The 20,525-nt window shown below is 45.1% G+C and overlaps 1 protein-coding gene across 1 annotated transcript in view; it reads right to left on the reverse strand.

The window, feature by feature from the left end:
- Positions 1 to 17,951, reverse strand: part of ADGRE1 (adhesion G protein-coupled receptor E1) — a 61,369-nt gene extending 43,418 nt beyond the window's left edge. Inside the window, 7 exon segments of the mRNA XM_055344811.1 lie at positions 20 to 139; positions 256 to 411; positions 1,045 to 1,164; positions 1,283 to 1,438; positions 3,648 to 3,794; positions 15,281 to 15,334; positions 17,884 to 17,951. Coding sequence (XP_055200786.1) covers positions 20 to 139; positions 256 to 411; positions 1,045 to 1,164; positions 1,283 to 1,438; positions 3,648 to 3,794; positions 15,281 to 15,334; positions 17,884 to 17,914 — 784 coding nt within the window. The 5' untranslated portion in view covers positions 17,915 to 17,951.
- Positions 17,952 to 20,525: the final 2,574 nt, after the last annotated feature.

Raw genomic sequence — 20,525 nt, forward strand, 5'->3', positions numbered from 1 at the left:
AAAAGCAGGACCTCCATACCTTCACAGATGGAGTTGTGAGCGATGAATCCAACCTGGCATCTGCACTTGTAGCTTCCCAAGGTGTTGATACACTCAGCATGCTCTTGGCAGACCCCACGGGAGAGGCATTCATTGATGTCTGAGGAGCAGTGGAGGAGAGTGAGCAGAACAAAGACGGCGTGTCTAAGGTGAGAGGCACACGTACCCAATGCAAGTGGTCACTGTCCCCTAGAGACCCATGCCTGAGAGCATTACCTGTGCAGATGAAACGACCTGGATTTCCTGAGATCCAGTTATTTCCAGTGGGAGAAGAGAAACCAGGCAAACAGCTGCACTTGTACCTCCCCAGAAGGTTTTCACAGACTGAGTTGGGACCACATGGTGGGGGGCTTTGAGAACACTCATCTATATCTGGACCCAGAAAGAATTGGAATTACAGAATTCTCTTAAACTGTGCAGCACATTGTAATTTCAAAGATGGCAGAAATGATGTCTGCTATGCTGTATGCCCTTCATTCTATGTGAATTTTTTCTTTTGGGAAAAAATTGTGAAGTTTGAGTCTGAGCATCTCCTACTACAGAGTGTCTCTACCTCAGAACTACTGGTATCTGGGACCAGGTTAGTTTGGGGTGTAGGGAAGCTATTCCATGCACTGCAGGGTTTTTAGCAGCATCTCTAGCGTCTCCTCACTAGAACAGAGAGCACCCACAAGCCCCCTTGAATACGACCAGTTATGGCAATTAAAGTGCCTCCAGACATTGCCAGCATCCCTTGAGAGGATATGACAGCAAAGACACAGCCCTTCATTACTCTCCAGTACAGCCTGACCCACTACCTGTCTCTTAGTAGGTCCTCGGCAGTACTTCAAATCCTGGCTATTCTAGTGAACAGCTGTGTGTCCTTGGGGAAGTCACTTCAATACTCTGAGCCTTGATTTTCTCATCCCCAAACAGAAGATCATAATCCCTACCACACATGATCATCAAGTGAGGTGGTTCTTAATGGATTAAGTAGGTAAATAAAGAAAAGCAGGACCTCCATACCTTCACAGATGGAGTTGTGAGCGATGAATCCAACCTGGCATCTGCACTTGTAGCTTCCCAAGGTGTTGATACACTCAGCATGCTCTTGGCAGACCCCACGGGAGAGGCATTCATTGATGTCTGAGGAGCAGTGGAGGAGAGTGAGCAGACCCAAGATGGTGTGTCTAGGGTGAGAGGCATATGTACCCAGCTCAAGAGAGGTCACTGTCCCCCAGAGACCCATGCCTGAGAGCATTACCTGTGCAGATGAAACGACCTGGATTTCCCGAGATCCATTTATTTCCAGTGGGAGAAGAGAAACCAGGCGAACAGCTGCACTTGTACCTCCCCAGAAGGTTTTCACAGACTGAGTTGGGACCACATGGTGGGGGGCTTTGAGAACACTCATCTATATCTGGATCCAGAAAGAGGTGGAGTTACAAAATTGCCTTATCTTGTGTAGCACATTGTTTTTCAAGATGGCAGAAATGATGTCTGCCATGCTGTATGCCCTTCATTCTATGTGTATTTGTAGTCCATCCAGCAAGCAGTGGAGTCTGTATTCACTCCCCTTGTATCTGAGCATGATGGGACTATGAGGCTGGTGACACAGTCATAAAGATACCATGCACTTCCTCCTTGTTCTCTCGGAACTTGGCCACCATACTGTGAGGAAGCCCAACCAGCCATGGAGAAACAACTTATGAGAAGAAGAACCAGAGCTTCAGCCCTCAGCCCTGGTGGGGCAGACAGCCCAAGGCCAGCACCAGCTGAGCAGCCATGTGAGTGTGCTCTCTTTCAGGTGGATCCTCCAGCCCCCACTTGAGCCAACTCAGCTGACACTGCATGGAACAGAGACAAGCCACGTCACCAAACTCAAACAAAATGACAGATATATCCATGAGCAAAATAAATGATTGTCCTTGTTTGGATGTACTAAGCTGGCAGGAGTTCTGCTACTCAGCAGTAGATAAAGAAGAAGTAGCTTAAAAAGAACTTAAAAAGCCCATAGAGCAATTTACTCAGTGGAGGGCCCATAAAATTGTGCAGTCATGGTACGGTGGGGTGGTCCAGCCCCAAGTCTCCTTCAGCTCTGCTCTGCCAAGTCATCCTAAACCCTTGCAACATCCATGGCATGCAAATACAGCTTCAAGGTGAGTTTCTTATAGCCTCTCCCAGAAAACTGGGCCTCTCCTACACAGCAATCTGGAGCTGCCACTGTACATCAGGATCAAACCTCAGGAATGTTCGTTCCACCTTTCTGTGAAGTAGTAAAACATTAGGAACCAGCGATAAAGGCTGATTAAATCTGGGGTTGACATAAAGAATAAGGAATGTGTTCCTTCGTTCCACAGATATCACCTGACTACTCACTAGATATCAGGCACCACACAGAGATCAAAGGTATAAAGTGGATGAAATCCTTGCTATGGTAACCATACTTTGCTAGATGGGGAATGTTGATTTGAATCCAAAGTTTAAAACCAGGGCCCATCAGGATTACTGAAGCTTACTGAATAACCCATAAATTGTAACACCAAAATAAAGAGGGTTTGGGGCTCCAAGGGAACTACAACAATAGAAACCAATTATCTTCTTCAGAGACCAGCAAACTATAGCTTGTGAGGCAAATCGAGTCCACTGCCTGTTTGTATAAATAAAGTTTTATTGGGACAAAGCCACATCATTCATTTGTATATCATCTATGGCTGCTTTCCCACTACAACTGGGGTATTAAAGTTTCTGAGACAGATCCTATGGCTTGCAACCCCCACAATATTTACTATTTGGTCCCTGGCATAAAAAAGTTGGCTTGCACTGCTGGTTATATTCAGAGGTGACTGTCAGATATTGACTGTGGAGGGGAGAATCAAGATCTAAAAGGAAGAAATGCAGATAAAGAACTTCAATCTTTCTAGGGACTATCTCAATTCATATGACTTATGTTAGTGATACTTCTTGCATATGCCCATAGCATACGTGACTGCATTTAATTTTCCCAAAATCCTTTGATGTAGTTATTATTCTATAGTCACTCTACAGATGGGAACATTGAGGCTTAGAGAGGGTAAATACCTTCCCCCAACAGCTTACAACTAGATGACATGATTCAGAGATTGCTGTTAGATTCTGCAAGATGTGGGTTTGGAGGCCAGTTCAACCACATGACCATGAATGCATCATTTTGGGGCTCCAAGCAGTTTCCTCATCTGTACACTAGAGATTATCACAATGCCTGCACTCAGTTTCATGTAAAAATGCACTGAGAGCCCTCCACAGGGGACCAGGTATTCAGTGAATGTTAGAAATTCTTGTTTTCTGCATGGAGAGGCAATGAAAAGGAGTTCTCCCAAAATGAAAGCAGCCGCTATTTCTGGACATAAACAAATAGCATGGTTTTTACTTTTATTTCCATGCTAACGCCAGCTCCAAATCATTGGAAGTTTTAGTGAGCAGGAATTGTTGTCATTATAGAAAAATAAAGGAAAGCAATGGTCAGAGAGGGAGAGAGGGCGCAAATAATATTTGAGGGAAAAGAAAGAATACCTACATCCACTACCCCACCAGCTTCCACCCGATTTTCCTACAAAATGCTAGAGGGTTATGAGGTTGTATGTACTCACCTATGCATGTCACTCCTGGGTCCTTAAAGTGTTCCATTCCATTGCTGGATAGAAAACCTCGTTTGCAAGTGCAGTAGTAACTATCCGAAGTGTCAATGCATTTTGCATAAGCTGGGCACGTGGTGGTATCTGCACACTCATTCACATCTGGGCAGCACAGAAGCAAGAAGTCAGGTAAGAGCCCCAGAGTGGGTTTCCAGAGGAGCCAGCATGAGAGAGTAAAGGGGACTGCTGTAGGCTGAACTACCTCTGGAAGACCTAAGCCCTGGTCCCTGGGAAAATAACCTTTTTTGGAAATAGAGTCTTTGTAGATGTAATTAAGACCTCCATGAGGATGAGTAGGAGGCCCCTTAAACTGATATTATTGGCATCCCTATAAGAAAAGAGGCACATGGTCAGCTTAGGGTCAACACCACCTAGTGACAGAGGCAGAGACTGGAGTCGTGTGGCTACAAACCAAGGAACACCAAGGATTTCTGGCCACACCAGGACAAACTCTCCCTAGAGGCTTCAGGGAAAGCATGTCCCTGCAGACACCTTAATTCAGATTTCTGGGCCCCAGAATGGCGAGGGAATAGACTTCCCCTTGTTTTAAGCCCTCTGTTTGGTAGCAACTGGTTATAGCAGCTCTGAGGTACTGCTCAATGCTGTCAGGGACCTTGGAGACTCTACACCCCTGCTGCTCCAAGAGTACTTCATGGGCCAGGAGCACCAGCACTGCCTGGGAGTTGGTGGAAATGCAACCTGTCAGGCCCCTCCCCAGAACTGATGAATCAGAATCTGCATTTTTACAAGACCCTGGGTGATCTGTGTGCACAGGAAAGTGTGAAATGCCGTGACGTGGACACCTGCTACTCCAAAGGGGGTCCTCAGACCAACAGCATCTGCCTCCCCTCGGTCCCAGGTCTGGAAAAAGCAAATGCTGACACTGCTGGTCAAGAAAGAGGCCTGAGATTCTGTGTTTCTCACAAGTTCCTGATTGAATCTGATGCTGCTGGTCCATGGACCACGCCATGGGCATGAGACCTCTAGATAGAAGAGTCTGAGACTCAAAATTTCAGCCTTTGAAGCACAGAAGACCCAGGTTCAAAACAAAAACAGAACAAAAACCTCCAGCAATAAACCATCAAGCAGAGAACAGCAGTTCTTCCCCAGACCCACGTCCCCTACTTCCTTGTAGTAACATGACTTCCAGTTAAAGACTGCATTCTCTGTGTGTCCTGCAGCTAGGTGTGGCCCGGTGGCTAAGTTCAGCATGCACAGAAGTGATATGCACACTATTTGGCCATACCCTTAATGACAAAAGGCATCTTCTCCTCTTCCCCTTTCCTCTTCCCCTTGGCTGAAACATGGACAGAGGAGGCTGATCTATCCTTCACCATGGGGATGATGGCCTGGAAAACCACATGCTGAGGGATGGAGAGGTAACAAGTGGAAGGCACCTGGAATCTGGGATGATCTGGGCAGCCCTGTCACCCTGTTTCATCTACAGTTTGGAAATTTATGAGAAGAATGTCCTTCTAAGAGCTAAATTTCTAAGTTGTTGTTTGGTTTCTGTGGAAACAGTCAAAACAACATCCTAGCCAGTCCAGCTCTGGGACAAGTGATTGCACCTCCCTGGACCTCAGTTTGCCTGTTTAGCTCCTCACCGTCACATCCAGTGGGTCCACAGGCCCTGTTGGTTCTCTGTCCAAGGAGCATTTGGCATCTACCTGATTTTCTCTATCACCACGGCTATGCCTGGTACAGCTCCTCCTCTGGATTCTGCATCCCTAAATCCTCCATTGTCCACTGCAATCTCTTCTCCACATAGTAGCCATCTCTGAACACATATTTGATCATCTACCCCTACCGCTGCCTACAGTGCTGCCTGTTGCACTCAGAATTCAAATCCAAATCACTAAACAGGACCCACAAAGCCCCAGGGACCAGACCCAACCACATCTTTAAGCCTCGTTTCCTATTACTCTCAATGTCCAGGACTTCCCACTGCAGGGCCTTTGCTCATGTTCTTCCCTTTGCCTCTGCTCATCTGGCCAGCTCCTATTCACTCCTCAGGTCTTGCTTTAGTATCATATCCTCATAAAAGCCTCCCCTGACTCCTCGAAAGCTACACGTGCTCCTTCTTTCTGACACTTATAGTTGCTCAATTATTTGTATGATTAGCTTTTTAGTTATTATTTCCTCTGCCACACTGTGAGCTCCAGAAAGAGAAAGAGAAAGCCAGATGTGGAGGCAGGCTTCTAGGTGCCTGGGAAGAGACTTATTTGATACTACCATTCCCTTGGTTGTCACAATAATGACCCTTCCAAAGATGACCACATCCTAATCCCTGGAACCTACAAATATGCTATGCCTGTGGCAAGAGAGGCTTAAGGTTTCAGATGGAATTAAGATTAGCAACCAAGTGATCCTGAGCTGAAGAGATTAATCTGGAGGTTATTCTGGATTATCCAGTTGGGTCCAAGGTAATCAAGGTAATCACAAAGGTCCTTATAAATGGAAGATGGAGCCAGGAGAGGCAAAGTGACACCCTTTGAGAAAGACATGACCAATTAATGCTGGCTTTGAAGATGGAGGAGGAAGGACACAAGGCAAGGAATTCAGGTGACCTCTAGAGGCTGGAAAAAGTGAAAAGACAGATTATCCTATAGAACCTCCAGAAAGGGACCCCTGGGTGCCTCAGTGGTTGAGCATCTACCTTTGGCTCAGAGGGTGATCTTGGTCCGGTGATCAAGTCCCACATCAGGCTTCATGTGAGGAGCCTGCTTCTCCCTCTGTCTATGTCTCTGCCTCTCTCTCTTTCATGAATGAATAAATAAAATCTTTTTAAAAATAAAAATAGGGATCCCTGGGTGGCGCAGCGGTTTGGCGCCTGCCTTTGGCCCAGGGCGTGATCCTGGAGACCCAGGATCGAATCCCACATCGGGCTCCCGGTGCATGGAGCCTGCTTCTCCCTCTGCCTATGTCTCTGCGCCTCTCTCTCTCTCTGTGACTATCATAAATAAATAAAAATTAAAAAAAAAGAAAAAGAAAAAGAACCTCCAGAAAGGAACACAGCCCTGCTAACACCTTGATTTTAGCCCAGTGGGACCCACTTTGGACTTCTGACCTCCTCCAGACCCATAAGGTAATGTTTTTGTTGTTTGAAGCCACCAAGTTTGTGATAATTTGCTAGAACAACCATAGGAAAGTGATACAATTACCATTACACAGATGTGAACAACTGAGGCTCAGTGAGGTCAAGTAACTTGACCAAGGACACACACCTGGTGAGTGGCAGCTCCAAGCCTGTTGAAACCTGAAGTGAGCAGTTTTCATGAGTGCTACCCAAGAAGAGGTAGATCTGGCCAGAAATGGAATCAATTTTCAGGTAATTTCTAAAACAATTCTTTGTAAAAAAATTTGTAATTGATTAAGTCTGTAACTGATTAAGCCCTGATGGACTCTGAGCTCCTGAAGTCAAGGACTTGTGTCCGTATCATTCACTGCTGTGTGCTAAATGCATACACAGTGCCCAGTACACATTTGGTGCTCAGTAATAGCTGAAAAACTAACAATTAGAACAAAGAGCAGAGGGAGGTGAGTGAGCTATGATGGTACTTGGGGCAGAGGAAACAGCAAGTGCATGAAGGGCTCAGGGGCAGGACCACGCCTGGAGATGTGGTGGAGTTACAGGGGGGCCAGTGTGGTTGGAGCAGAGTGGGCAGGGGGGAAAGGGAAGCCTGGACATGGCCAGATCGTGTTAGATCTCCTTGACTGCTGGCATACCTCGGCTTTCTATCAGAGAGCAATGGGTGCCATGGGAGAGTCTGAACACAGGCAGGACCCAACAGGACTGCGGTTTGAGCAGGATCCTGTGGCCCCTGGCCGGAAGATGAAGTGCAGAGGGGCAGGAGCAGAATGACCAGGGAGGAGGTACCTGCACCTGTCCAGGTAAGCAAGGAGGGCAGAGGCAACCCCACTGGGAAGAATGGAAGGCAGAAGATTAGGGGTCTATTCTGAAGGCAATGTTAGCAGGATTTGCCAACAGATTGGATGGAGGGTGTGAAAGGAAGAGGAATGAACAGTAATGCCAATACCAATCGGTAGAACGGGAAAGCACCTTATAAAGTGCTCCAAAAACATTAAGGGGTGGATTATGCTTAGGGTCTTGAAGAGTCAGCTCTTTACTTCCTATAACATGCTTTGCTTATTTCACTTCCCTGCAGGACACCTCAATTGCATCTCTTCTCATTAACAACTTCCTCTTTCGCCTACAGAGGCAACATTGTTCTTTGCAAACTTCCGGAACATTGCCACTTACAGTCTCTCATTCGAGTTTCCCATTATTCTCTTACTCTGGCTCAATTGCTCACAACTCACACCCACCCCAAACCAGAATCGCAAACCAACCCTGTGTGACTGGGCACCTGCCAACCTCTCCAGCTCATCTCCTACCTTGTCCCATCTGCCATGCTCACCTTTGCTCAGTTCCTCAAATTCCTTCTGGTCTCAGGACCTTTGCATGTCACCCCAAAGATCTTAGGACTTGCCAGCCTCCCTAATCATGTGAACCTTATTATTTTTCATAATAAATCTTTTATCTGAGGCACCTGGATGGGCTCAGTAGTTGAGCATCTGCCTTAGGTTCAGGTCATGATCCCAGGGTCCCGGGAGCAAGTCCCGCATCGGGCTCCCTGCAGGGAGCCTGCTTCTCTCTCTGTCTATGTCTTTGCCTCTCTGTGTGTCTTTCATGAATAAATAAATTAATTCTTTAAAAAATCTTTTATCTATAAAAGATATGTATCCATCCTATTGGTTCTGTTTCTGTGCATGACTCTAACAAATACAAATACCTGCTATATGTCAGGCACTATTCTAGGTACTGTGGATTCAGCAGTGGAACAAGATACACAAAATCCCCCCACCTTCACAGAGCTGATAACCTGGAGAAGTGAGGGTGAGGGATCTAATGTCAAAAATAGAGTAGTTGCTGAGAAGATGACACATGAGCTGAAACATAAAGAAGATGAGGGAAGGACCAAGTATATATGTAGGGCAAGAACATCCCAAGCAGAGGGCACAGCTTGTGCAAAGGCCTTGGGGCAGGACAGGGCCTGGGGTATTGGAGGAACAGTGAGGTGTGTGTGGCTGGAACAGAGAGAGTGAGGGGGAGACAGGGATGAGGGAGGGGCAGGGAGGGGATAGGACAGTCATGTGGGACCTTAGGGGCCTCAGAGAGGATTTGGGCTTTTACCCCATGGTGGTGGGAGCCTTGGAGGGCTGTGGGCAGAGGACGCAGGATCTGACTTGGGTGCTGTGCTCTCTGGTGTCCTCTGTGGCCACTTCAAGGGCTAAAAGCCAAGAAATCCCTTCAACAATCCACCTGAGCAGACACATGATCCTCAATCATGAGCAAAACAACTTAATGGATGATCACCTAATTGACCGAAGCATAAAGGGATTCCAAGAGGCAAAAAGGCTTTTAAAAACAGAACTAGAGCTTCCATTTCATTGGTGCCTCCCAAGCACCAGGCCCCTTCCATGCATTTCCTGCAGGCCCCACAATAATGCTTCCCAGTGTAGTAATCCTGGTTTTCGCCAGGGCTTTCTTGGTATTCACACTTGAAGTTCAGAGTCCCGTGAACCCCCTCCTGGTCAGAGGCAAACCACGACAGCTGGTCACCCTACTTCAAGGTAAATGTTAGGGGTCCATTTTACAGATGTGGAAACAGATCCCCAAGAGAGTTTGCATAGCCTCTCCTGGGTCACACCACCAGTCAAAATGCAAGAGAAGAGCAAGTAAAATGGGTGAAGGTTGGCAAGGCAGCCAGGGGTCCTGCTCATTGTCCTGACTGTGCCCACTCGCTAGCTACCAACTTTGGCCCAGACAGCAAGAATCCGATAATTTAGGTTTCTCTGAGGAGAGGGAGGGTTGACATACTGTGCACCTGCTATGTTCCCAGTACAGTTTGAGGCACCACCTGTATCTTACCTCATATAATGCTCATGAAACCCAATTGGATTAACCCCTCTGACCTTCCTTTTCATGGGAACTGAAGTCTTAGGGAACTTTCTGAAATACCCGAGCACCAGAACCAGGATTCGAACTCAGGAAATGCGACTCCAGAGCCCACCTCTTAACAACTGCACATATGGAGTCGAATCCTCACAATTATCCCATCGGGTGCGAGTCATTGCAATACCCGTTAATCAGAGGACAAAACAGAGATGAAGATGCTTGCCCAAGATCTAGTTGCCTTCATTCCTGGGGGAGTCTCTTACCAGAATGCGTGCTCCTCAGCTGCCAGCAGCCCACGGGCAGAGCAATGAGAAGCCACTAGATCCTTATTCAAAGCCATCCCTTTGAAAGTGGCTGTGAGCCTGCCAGGCTGTATTTCCCTGAGTGTCAGTGATTACCATAGCAAGTTACGAAAGCAGGAGTGGGTATGTGAAGGGGAAAAACCCAGCTTCCTGGGGGTTCTCCTACATCAGCTCATGAGCTCTTCACATGTTGCCAGGTAAGAAATGGTGGGACAGTGGTCACTCTTGGCAGCCATCCCCCAACTGCTTTACCAGGATGGCATACCCATCCCCCAGGGAATGACTGGCAGACAGGTGTAGGAGTGTTATAGTGCAGCCTCCCCTTGGCCCCCCAAGGTGAACCTCTGGGTTGCGCTTCACATTCCAGGGCTCCCTGTGAGACCAGGCTGTGGCTAAAGCTCTCCTGAAACACCTTCTGGGTGGCTAGTTTCTCTCCCCACCCTGTCCTGCTTTCCTCATTCCCCTGCAAGTGTTTCCTGAGAGTCTTCCCTCAATAAATTATTCACACAAGAGTCCTCTTATCAAGTTCTGCTTCTACAAAAACTGCTGGAGGGGAGGTGGATGGGGTAACTGGGTGGTGAGCATTAAGGAGGGCATGTGATGTGATGAGCACTGGGTGTTATATGCAACTGATGAATTATTGAAAACTTCATCTGAAACTAATGATGTACTATATATTGGCTAATCGAATTTAAATTAAAAAAAGAAAAAGAAACTGAACAAAAGCAGACAGTAATCCTTATTTTGGTGCATTTTTTGTTTTGTTTATATCTTTTTCTAAGAAGATAATAATTGTAAAACTAAATGCAAACAATGCAGAAGCATATAAAATTAAAAATGAAGAGTTCTCAGTTCCCCATCCTTATACCCAGGGGCAAAAGCTGCCTAAAGCTTAGATCCCCCTTAGCTTAGAGGGGATCTCCTCCAGCATAGATACTCTTCACAGGCTCAGTCAAGCAAGTATATTATTAAATTGGAATAAGTTTATAAATTCATACAGTTTTATTAACACAAGTGAGATCATATAATATACAATCTGTTGTGCTCTCCAAAATAGTAGATACTAATCATATATGGCTGCATTTTAATCTATGAGAATTGGGGCGCCTGGGTAGCTCAGTTGATTTAGCCTCTGCCTTTGGTTCAGGTCATGGTCTTAAAGTCCTGGGATCAAGCCCCACATCGAGCTCCCTGCTTAGCACGGGAGTCTACTTCTCCCTCTCCCTCTGCCCTTCCCCCGATGGTGCTCACACTCGCTCTCTCTTTCTCTCTCTCTCTCTCACCTTCTTTCTCAAATAGATAAATAAAATCTTTAAAAAATAAATCTATGAAAATTAAATAAAATGAAGCATTCCATTCTTTGATCCAATTAGCCTTATTTCAATTGCTCAGTAGCCACTTGTGACTGACTAGCGACTACAGTAGATCCAGAACGTGTCCATCATCGTAGAAAGTTCTGTTGGAAAACCCTGTCATACTCTTACTTGCTTTTTCACTTAGGAGTAGGTCTTGCAAACCAAGGGCAGCAAATTGGTCAAGCATGGAAGCTGGGTGATGGGTACATGGGAGTTTGCTGTACTATTTTTCCCTACCTTTGAATGTCTAAATATTTCTATAATAATAAAAGAAGGATATGTTTGGGGCAACTTTCCAAACCAGTCCATACACACCTAACTCATACTTTTAAAAAAATTTATTTATTTATTCATGAGAGACACAGAGAGAGAGAGAGAGAGGCAGAGAGATAGGCAGAGGGAGAAGCAGGCTCCCTGCAAGGAGCTGGATGTGGGGCTCAATCCTGGGACCACAGGATCACAACTGGAGCTGAAAGCAGATGTCCAACCGCTGAGCCACCCAGGCATCCCTAACTCATGCTTTTGAACAGCTATGTAGGTTCCGCTGTGTCCATGGGCATTAACTGTCCCATGGACACAGTGGCTTGGTAGTCAAAGGTCAAGCAGAAACTCCACACTCCCCTTTCCATGGTCTGGAACTGTCACTAGCAGGCAGCTTACCTACCACAGACTACATGTCTCTGCTCACCTTGTGTCCAGGTATGGTCATGTGACTGTGAGCAAATATGACATGCATCATGCATATTCCCTCCCCCTATGATCTACAGAAGACTCTGAGCCCCTAGCGTAGCTGAGCCACAAGACAGAAGGAGTCCAGGTCTCTGAATTACCACTTTGAGGAAAGGCACCCACTGGCCAGAAATATCTACGTTGGACTCTTAAACAAACAAAAATTAAATTTCTTTTTATTAAGCCATGGACAGCTCTGGGTTTGTTACAGTAGCTAGGGTTATCCTGACAAACACAAGGTTTTATCCAACCAGTACCCTCAGGTAAGCAATGACTGTTTATTCCAAGTTGTTACGAGAATAGTGTAACGTGCATATCCTTGAATGTATGGCGAGGTATCTCTGTATGTTGTACAAATATCTCTTTGGAATAAATTTCTGGATTATGAATTGCTGTCTCAAAGTGTATATGCATTTTTGAAAGATTTTATTTATTTATTCATGAGAGGCACAGAGAGAAGCAGAGACATAGAGGGAGAAGCAGGCTCCTCACAAGGAGCCTGTTGTGGGAATCGATTACACCCTGAGCCAAAGGCAGAGGCTCTACTACTGAGCCACCCAGGTGCCCCATGTATATGCATTTTTATAGTATTTTATTAGGGATGATATATAGAGAAAAGCACAAATATCGTAAATGTGTGCTTTGATGAACTATCATAACCTTTCCTGTGCTTATGCACTTTTTATTCCATAGTGCCCAGTCTTCTCAAATGTTAAGAAACTCACATTTACAAATTCCTTGTATGTGCCTCAACTATATCTCTTGCACTCTCTATGTGGGGTCGTATTCTTTCTTTTATTTATCTATCTACCTAACTTGCCTGTGCTGTGTCAGGCCCAGGCTGGATCCCAGAACTGTGGAGACTGATAAAATGACTTCTTCACCAGCCAAGGACTTTCTGGATTCAATAATAATGATCAATTTTTGTAATCCAGGTGACCTTTTTGGAAATACAATGATATAAAGACTTCTAACTCTGGGAAATGAAATAGGGGTGGTGGAGGGGGAGGAGGGTAGGGGGTGGGGGTGAATGGGTGACGGGCACTGAGGGGGACACTTGACGGGATGAGCACTGGGTGTTATTCTGTATGTTGGTAAATTGAACACCAATAAAAATTAATTTATTAAAAAAAAGGAAATACAATGATATGATTTTCTCTTTTCCACTTATATGGATGTGAACCTCCCTTCCAACACATTCTGCCAAAGGATTTACTCTCATTCAGGAAAAATTAAGATGTCTTAGCAGCAGGCATACAGGAAAACAAAACAGTAATGTTCAGGTTTTAAATACCAAACTGGATATTTGGGTTCCAAGCAAGACAATAGTCTTGAAAGCAAAGCCTTATAAGATGAATGAGTTTTGGGTATCTAGTATACAGCATGGTGACTCTGGTTAACAATACTCTATTATATACTTGGAAGTTGTTATGAATAGATCATAAATATTTTTACCAGAAAAAAAAAGTAATTATGTGAGGCAATGAAGAAATTAGCAAACACTATGATGGTAATCATTTCTCAATATATGTGTACATCAAATCAACCTGTGTATACCTTAAACTTGCACAATATTAAATGTCAGTCATATCTCAATAAAATGATTTTTCAGGGACACCTGGGTGGCTCAGTGGTTGAGCATCTGCCTTCGGCTCAGGGCGTGATCCTGGGGTCCTGGGATCGAGTCCCACATCGGGATTCCCAAAGGGAGCCTGCTTCTCCCTGCATCTGTGTCTCTGCCTCTCACTTGGTGTCTCTCATGAATAAATAAATAAAATCTTCATTAATAAAGATTTTATTAACTTATTTATTTTTGTCTATTTTTATTGGAGTTCGATATGCCAACGTATAGTATAGAATTCAGTGCTCATCCCGTCAAGTGCCCCCCTCAGTGCCCGACACCCAGTCACCCCACCTCCCCCTGCCCACCTCCCCTCTTTAAAAAAAATGATTTTGCAGTAGCCAGGCTTTGAGTACTGGAAGGTAAAGCTTTTATTAAGCTGTGGTGTAAAGGAAATACCTATCACAAGGGAAAAGAAAAAATTTGGGGATGCTAATACAGAGAGATGAGAGGGACCCACCAGGACCCCCATTCCTCTGCTACCTCACCTCAGAAACTTCCAGATAGGAATGGGTGAAATTAGGGGTATCAAGGCTAGGGACTGACTTCTCCCAACAAAAGCCAGGTGGAGTTTCCCAGCCTAGAAGAGAGGCTTGCTTTCTGTTGCTGTCACATCCAACAGGGTATTAAAGCCAAAGATTAGAACCCACAGAGGGAGGTAGCTAGTAGGTTGTCCAAGAAAACTCTTTTGGTTTTCTATAGCCTGAACATAGAAAGCAGAAGCTCTTGCATGGACTCCCAGGGGGTGCAGAGCTGCTGAGAGGACTACCAGAAAGTAAGGTGAGTCCATGTTGTACCAGTAGACAAAACACCCCATCCAGAGTCCCCCCTTGACAGCCACAGGATCTTGTAAGTTGTCCCTATACTAACACCCAGTAGCCATCTTGAGAGGACCAAGATGAAGGTAGGAAAGATTCATTAAGGAGGGCACGTGATATGATGAGCAGTGGGTATTACATGAAACTGATGAATTCCTTAACCCTACATCTGAAACTAATGATGTACCACTATATGTCGGCTAATTTAATTTAAATTAAAAAAAATTTTTGAAAGATCAATTCTTTGTACAACACAGAGTTTCCCCAAATAAGGCTGAGCCAGGAAGCTGAGTCATTAAGAACACTAAAAACTGGCAATGTTTTTCCTCTCCATCCAGTAGGAGCTTATGTAAAAGACGGGAACACCCAATACATTTTAAAAATGGATTTTTTCCCACATGAGTTGTGGTTTGAGTAAATTCCATTCCCATTCCCACCATACTACCATTTATGAGGCTCTTATCACATGTACCCGGTGGTTAACAAAGTTACCTACTGCAATTTAAGCTTCACAACATCCCTGTGGGATAGGAACCCATGTTGACTATATTTCACAGCTGAGGAAAGTAAGAATCAGAGAGGTTTTGTGTGACTCACTTGAGGTCACACAGTGAATCCAAGGCACAAAGATAAGAGCCTGAAGCAGGAACCCGGAGACCTGGATATTATTTATCCCTTGCTCTGACACTACGTAGCTCCCAGCAAGTGTTCAGCTGTGGCTCAGCCTCCTGAGACAGAAGGGTCTCCTTCCCAGAAAACATCCTCCCTCACATTGAGCATATGGATTCTCTTTGACCAACTTACCAACTGCCATTGATTCCAATGAAAACATAACCCAGATGAATATACCACAATACCCTGTGAAAAAAGAAAATAAAAATACCATGAACCATCAAGAAGCAAGATGGACTCAACCTGAAAAAGTACTCCTGGAATGGCCTCATATAAACAGGTTTGATGAACCTAGATGGGAGATCCACCTGGAGTGATAAACATACAATATTTCACGTAATACTTACAGCAGCCATTCCTGTTTTTCTGCACTCTGTGTTTTTCATTTTGTTTGTATCATCTTCGTTTTCTTTTCAATTACAAAAAAAAAGTCCCAGCTGATTTTCAAAAATGTACACTGAAACATGTATTCTCAAAAGAAATGACATCTCCCCCATAGAGGGCAAAACTTGGTTCTTAGGGAGAGATGAAAAAAACCTACTGTTTTTTGTATGAGACATATATAGAAATAATACATGTAATAATACATAAATAGGGGAGCCTGGGTGGCTCAGTGGTTGAGCATCTGCCTTTGGCTCAGGTCATGATCCTGGGGTCCTGAGATCGAGTCTTACATCAGGCTCCCTATAGGGAGCCTGTTTCTCCCTCTGCCTGTGTCTCTGCCTCTCTCTGTGTGTCTCTCATGAATAAATAAAATCTTTAAAAAAATACTTTAAAAATACATACATAGATGTACAGTATATCCGTAGCATTAAAATGGCATGGATGGTCAAGTGGTTAGTTTTTAAAATGTCTAAAAGGCAGTGCAACTGCCCCAACATTTAGCTCTTTTCTGACATTATTCCATGACCCCCACAACCACCACCATCATTCCCATGACCACTGTCCAACCTCCAGCACTCCCACCACTACCCCACCATCCCCATGACCACCACCCCCACCATCACCCCCACCATCCCCACCATCAATGTTGTCATCACTACTCTTTGCTGATTAACTTCAGGGAAGAACAAGGGGCCTAATAGCTAATACCAGTGCCAACACCCCAAAGCGCCAACTTGGCATTCCTGCATTTGGAGTCCATGAGTTATCTGCAACTTCTCTAAAAAATTTTATTTATTTATTTATTTATTTATTTATTTATTTATTTGTTTGTTTGTTTATTTATTTATTTATTTATTTATTCATTCATTCATTCATGAGAGACACAGAGAGGCAGAGACACAGGCAGAGGGAGAATCAGGCTCCCTATGGGGAGCCCGATGTGGGACTCGATCCCAGGACCCCAGGATCACACCCTGAGCCAAAGGCAGATGCTCAACCACTGAACCACTCAAGTGCCCCTTACCTGCTTCTTCTAATGACGCCTGCCAATTAACAAGTCCCACAGACTCAAACTCTTTTTTTTTTAATTTTTATTTATGATAGTCACACAGAGAGAGAGAGAGAGAGAGAGGCAGAGGGAGAAGAAGGCTCCATGCACCGTGAGCCCAACGTGGGATTCAATCCCGGATCTCCAGGATCGCGCCCTGGGCCAAAGGCAGGCGCCAAACCGCTGCACCACCCAGAGATCCCTCAAACTCTTGATATTCCCATTCATTACCACCAACCAAAATTCTTTTGCTCATTAATAATTTTAGAGGGAACAGAGCATTGTTTTTAAGCATACCGACTCTGGTGTCAAATGCTTGGGTTTAAAAAACTGGCTTCACTAATTGCTGACTACATGGATGTGGCAAAGTTATTTAATCTCTTTGGGCCTAAGTTTTCTCTTCCACAAAGAGATGCACTGGGCCACAGCCAAGGAAGCCTGCACTTATTGCTCAAAATGTTGTCCCTTGTTCATAGATTTGAAGCGGTAACTAAAACTTGAAAGATAGGAAGAAAATCACAACATAGACCATAAATAAAACCAGTACAAACTGACATTTGAAGAAAGGGAAATAAGAGAATAGACAGGAAGTCTCCACCTCATGGTTCAGGCCTCAGCACAAATGTCACCCCCTCTGAGAGGTCTTCCCCGACTTCCCTCTTCAACATAACCCCTGGTCACTCTCTTCTTTTGTGGCACTATCACTGCCTGACATGCTTTTGTGTACTTATTATTTGGGATAGCATAGTGTAGTGATAAGCAATAAAGTTTACACATCCTGGAGCCAAACTGCTGGCTCTACCCCGTTTAGTTAAGTCGTTTTGGGCAAGTCATCTAATATCCTTTGCCTCAGTTCTCTCCTTTGTAAAATGGGACTATTAGTGACCCAGTATTGGAGGAGTTTTGTGAAGATATTTGAAGAACTTACAAGGATGGTAGATGGGTGGTTGCCGTCATGGCCAGTGACTTTTTTTCTATCTGCCCTTCCCATGAGGATGTCAGCCTCATGACAACAGGAACTACTTGCTTACCACTGCTCTCCCCTCAGTACCTACAGCAGCACATAGTAGGTGCTCAGCAAATACATGTCAAATGAATGACTATAAATAAAATCTTCCCTGACAGATGGAATTCCCTATCCTGAGTAATTTTTGCCAAAGATCTCCCAATGAAGGTATTGGCAGTGTCTAGCCTAGAATTGGGGTCTCAGGCTGATCACCCCATGGCCCTCCCTTTTTCCTACAGTCTATATCTAGCGCAGGCTTCCCCCAACCCTCCCACCACCATTCGGCCCCATACTTACCCCAGAAGAGGAGCAAGTTGAAGCTCCACATGATGCCCTGCTTCTGTCATTCAAAGAACAGAACCTTTCCTTCATTCTGAGACTTTTCTGTAAACAGAGGGTGTAGGAACAGGGGAGGGGTGGAGCCAGAATTGCTCAATACCACCAGAGCAAGACAGCTTTTTTTGCTGAATTGCTGCTAGATGAGGACAGTGTGGCAAGCCCCTATTTTGTCTTTCCACACAGTGAAGAGAAGTTGGTCCAGCTGGTGTGTCACTGTGTCCTCTCTCTCTCTCCAGTCTCTCCCCTTCCATCCATTCTTGCTTTTCTTTCGCTACCAATACTTACCTTCTCAATCTTCTTTCATTGCCCCCAACTATAAATGAGCTACCACCACTTGTCCCCAATGAAGCAAATCTCAGACTCAAAGGTCTCTTCCCAGCATGCCCCACACAAATAACTGTCACAGACATCATGGACCAGGTGTTGTGCTAGACCCATTGCCAACAAAATTTAACTTCATCACCTCACATCAATATCAAGTAAGGATTCTGACCCCCACCTATTTTACAAAAAAATAAATAAATAAAATTAATAAGGAAACTGAGGCATGGAGAGGAGATGGGACTTGTCCAAGTTTACTTGGAGTTGAGATTTTGATCCAGGACCCTTGCTCCAAGGTCTAACACCTGAACCACCCCATCTACCCCCAGCTCTCCTACATCTGACCCCTACACAGCAGCATTCTGCCGCATTCCCAGGTCTAACACACCTTCACATACAAAATCACACACATGGAGGTCTAGTAATCCCTCAGCCAGGGTCCCCAGAAACAGACACTGAAATTCTAGTGAAAGTAGTGCTTCAGGGAGGTGACCCCAGAAGACTCCAGCTGGGGAGGGGGGCAGTGAGATAGGGATGGGAAAGGGTCTCCGGTGGCCATGCCATCTACCAAGTTGGACTGGAGCTCGATCTCACTGGAGACCTCTGAAAGGCAGCCCAGAGTAGTCTTCAGTTACCCCAACAGAGGGGCAAGGAAACTGAGGTATCTACCCCACTAGCTACTGCTGGTCATGGATTGAGGTTTAAGTCAACCCACAACACCTCAGGCCTGGCCTTCAAGCAGAGAGAATGTGCAGAATCTGAGTGTAACCCTGTTGATAACAGAATACAATGACTGATAGTTGTTGGTCCAGTGTGCCCCAGGGCTTGAGGGTCACAGGCACCAAAAGCATCTGCCACAAGCTAAAAATGAGGCACAAAGACCAGCCCCAAGTTCTTGGGAAGAAAAGCCCCACATATATCTGCATTCTCCCTTTTTCTTTGTGCAAAGCAAAAGACCCACCTTGCAACTGAAGATCACTGAAGAAGAGTCATCAATGGTCCCTGTGGGTTCATCAAGGGACCCTGCCTGTTGAGGCTACAGTTAAGAGCCAGCATAAAAACAAAGCAAATTAAAAAAAAAGAGAAAAAAAGCAAATTTCACCAAGAAAGAGGATAAACAAAAGCTGTGTTGTGTTAAGGAGAAGCACTGGAGGATACATAGACTCTAGAACCAGATCACCAAGGGTTCAAATCCCATCTCCTCTGCTTGCTAATCATGTGTGGTCCAGACAAGTTCTTAATCTCTCTGTGCCTCAACATTTCCATTTGTGAAACAGGCCCAATAATAACAGGCCTACTTCACTGGGGCTGCTGTGAGCATCTGTGAGGAGTGGGCACACATGAACAGAGCCTGGCATGCAGGAAAAACGCCAAGTGTTGGCTAATACAGCCACAGAAGCTGGAATCAGATGTAGGCTCAAATTCTTACTCTGCAGGTATTCTCAAAGTGATCTTGGGAAGTAACTTGCCCTTCTGGGCCTCAGTTTTTTCATCTGGAGAACGAAGATAACAATAGGCCATGTCCCAAAGGATTGCTATGGAGGGGACTCCATAATGTGGGGTAATATTGCCCACTGGAAGCAACTTCTGGGGCTTGCATTTTCTTCTATAATCCTTGTTCAATGCATCCAGGTGTGGTCACTAAACAAATGCAGTGGTTTTAACTTCATCCACAAATTCTTTGATATTCTTCCCTTCAAGAAAGGGAGCCTAATCCTGCCCTTCTTGAGGGGTGTGCTGGACTTAGCAAAGGAGAACATGACACTGCTATCTGAGACATCTGAGGTTTAGAGGGTCACTGTGGCTTCCTGCTTGCTCACCCCTTCTGAGATCATTCACGGGGGGGGGGGGGGGGACTCATCACCATGTTGTGAAGACACTCTGCAATAGTGGGGAGAAGCCCACATGAGGAGGAAATGAGGTCTTTAGCCAACAGCTTAACTGTGACCTCACAGGCGGACCCTGATCCAGAACCACCCAGCTGAGCCACCTCCAGATTCCTGACCCTCTGAAACTATAAGAAAACAAAACCTGGTTATCTAAAGCCATCCAGTTTTGTAGTATGCAGCAAGAGACAACTGGTATACCTAGAAGCAATTTTCCCCATCAGCAAATGAGGACACCACCAGTTTCATAGGGTTTGAGGTTTAATGTAATAAAATCACAAAAATCCTGCCTGACACAGATTAAATGCTCAATAATATTCACTGTTATTCTCTAACTTGATCCTCAGGGCACCAGAAGGCATTTCAGTAAGGGAGTGAGCAACAGGCTGGGGC

The sequence above is a fragment of the Nyctereutes procyonoides genome, unplaced genomic scaffold, assembly GCF_905146905.1.
Source record: "Nyctereutes procyonoides isolate TBG_1078 unplaced genomic scaffold, NYPRO_anot_genome, whole genome shotgun sequence".
Classification (NCBI taxonomy): domain Eukaryota; kingdom Metazoa; phylum Chordata; class Mammalia; order Carnivora; family Canidae; genus Nyctereutes; species Nyctereutes procyonoides.